The sequence below is a fragment of the Hipposideros armiger genome, unplaced genomic scaffold, assembly GCF_001890085.2.
Source record: "Hipposideros armiger isolate ML-2016 unplaced genomic scaffold, ASM189008v1 scaffold_84, whole genome shotgun sequence".
Taxonomy (NCBI): Eukaryota; Metazoa; Chordata; class Mammalia; order Chiroptera; family Hipposideridae; genus Hipposideros; species Hipposideros armiger.
Window position 1 is genome coordinate 1,626,512 of NW_017731434.1, and position 796 is coordinate 1,627,307.

A 796-nucleotide genomic window follows, 5' to 3' on the forward strand; every position below is an offset into this window, starting at 1 on the left:
CATAATTTAATTCTTAACATTTATTTTTTTTCTCTTGTTTCCATATATTTCAGGCCTACTGTGTAACAGAACCTGGAGCAGGCTCTGATGTAGCTGGTATAAAGACCAAAGCAGAAAAAAAAGGAGATGAGTATATTATTAATGGTCAGAAGATGTGGATAACCAATGGAGGAAAAGCTAATTGGTATGTTGTTTATAAAAAAAACCCTCTATATTACTTCTTAATTACTTTATATTCAGAATCTCCTCTCTGTCCTTTTCTTTAGTATGAAACCGCCATACTTAAGTCTTATTCATGGAAGGTCCATAAAAGATTATAAATACTTCAGTGATTTCCAGAACTATTTTAAGCCCTGAACTATTTCTTCAGATTAACTCTCAGAAGTTTAATTTGTAAAATAAAATAAAACAAAAACATCTGCTCAAGTTGAATCTGATTAGGAAAACTACTTGGCTTACTGTCTCCTCTCTCCATACCCTATACCAGCACCTCCTTGGAACCATTCCTCTAAGCAACAAGCAATGGCTGTCTTAAGACACAGATTATCTTTTAGAGAAGACAGAACTTTAATAAAACCTAAAAGTTCCAAATATATAGGTCTAAAAATAGTGACATGAAGTTGAACAAAGGATCATAAAATCACTTGTATAAATCTAAAATACTGAAGAAAAACATATTTTGATAGCATTGTTTCGGGGGGGAGGGAGATGAAAGTTTATTTAGTAAGTAACTATAGGTTCATTAGGAATCAACAGTGTGATGTATCTGCCTTTAGGAGGCTAATGCGATATCTTG

At 32.8% G+C, this 796-nt stretch overlaps 1 protein-coding gene across 1 annotated transcript in view; it reads left to right on the plus strand.

Moving 5' to 3' along the window:
* The window catches only part of ACADM (acyl-CoA dehydrogenase medium chain), a 29,309-nt gene that overhangs the window by 12,873 nt on the left and 15,640 nt on the right, over positions 1–796 (plus strand). The window contains 1 exon segment of the mRNA XM_019644061.1: positions 54–302. Within this exon segment, the coding sequence (XP_019499606.1) occupies positions 54–302 (249 nt within the window).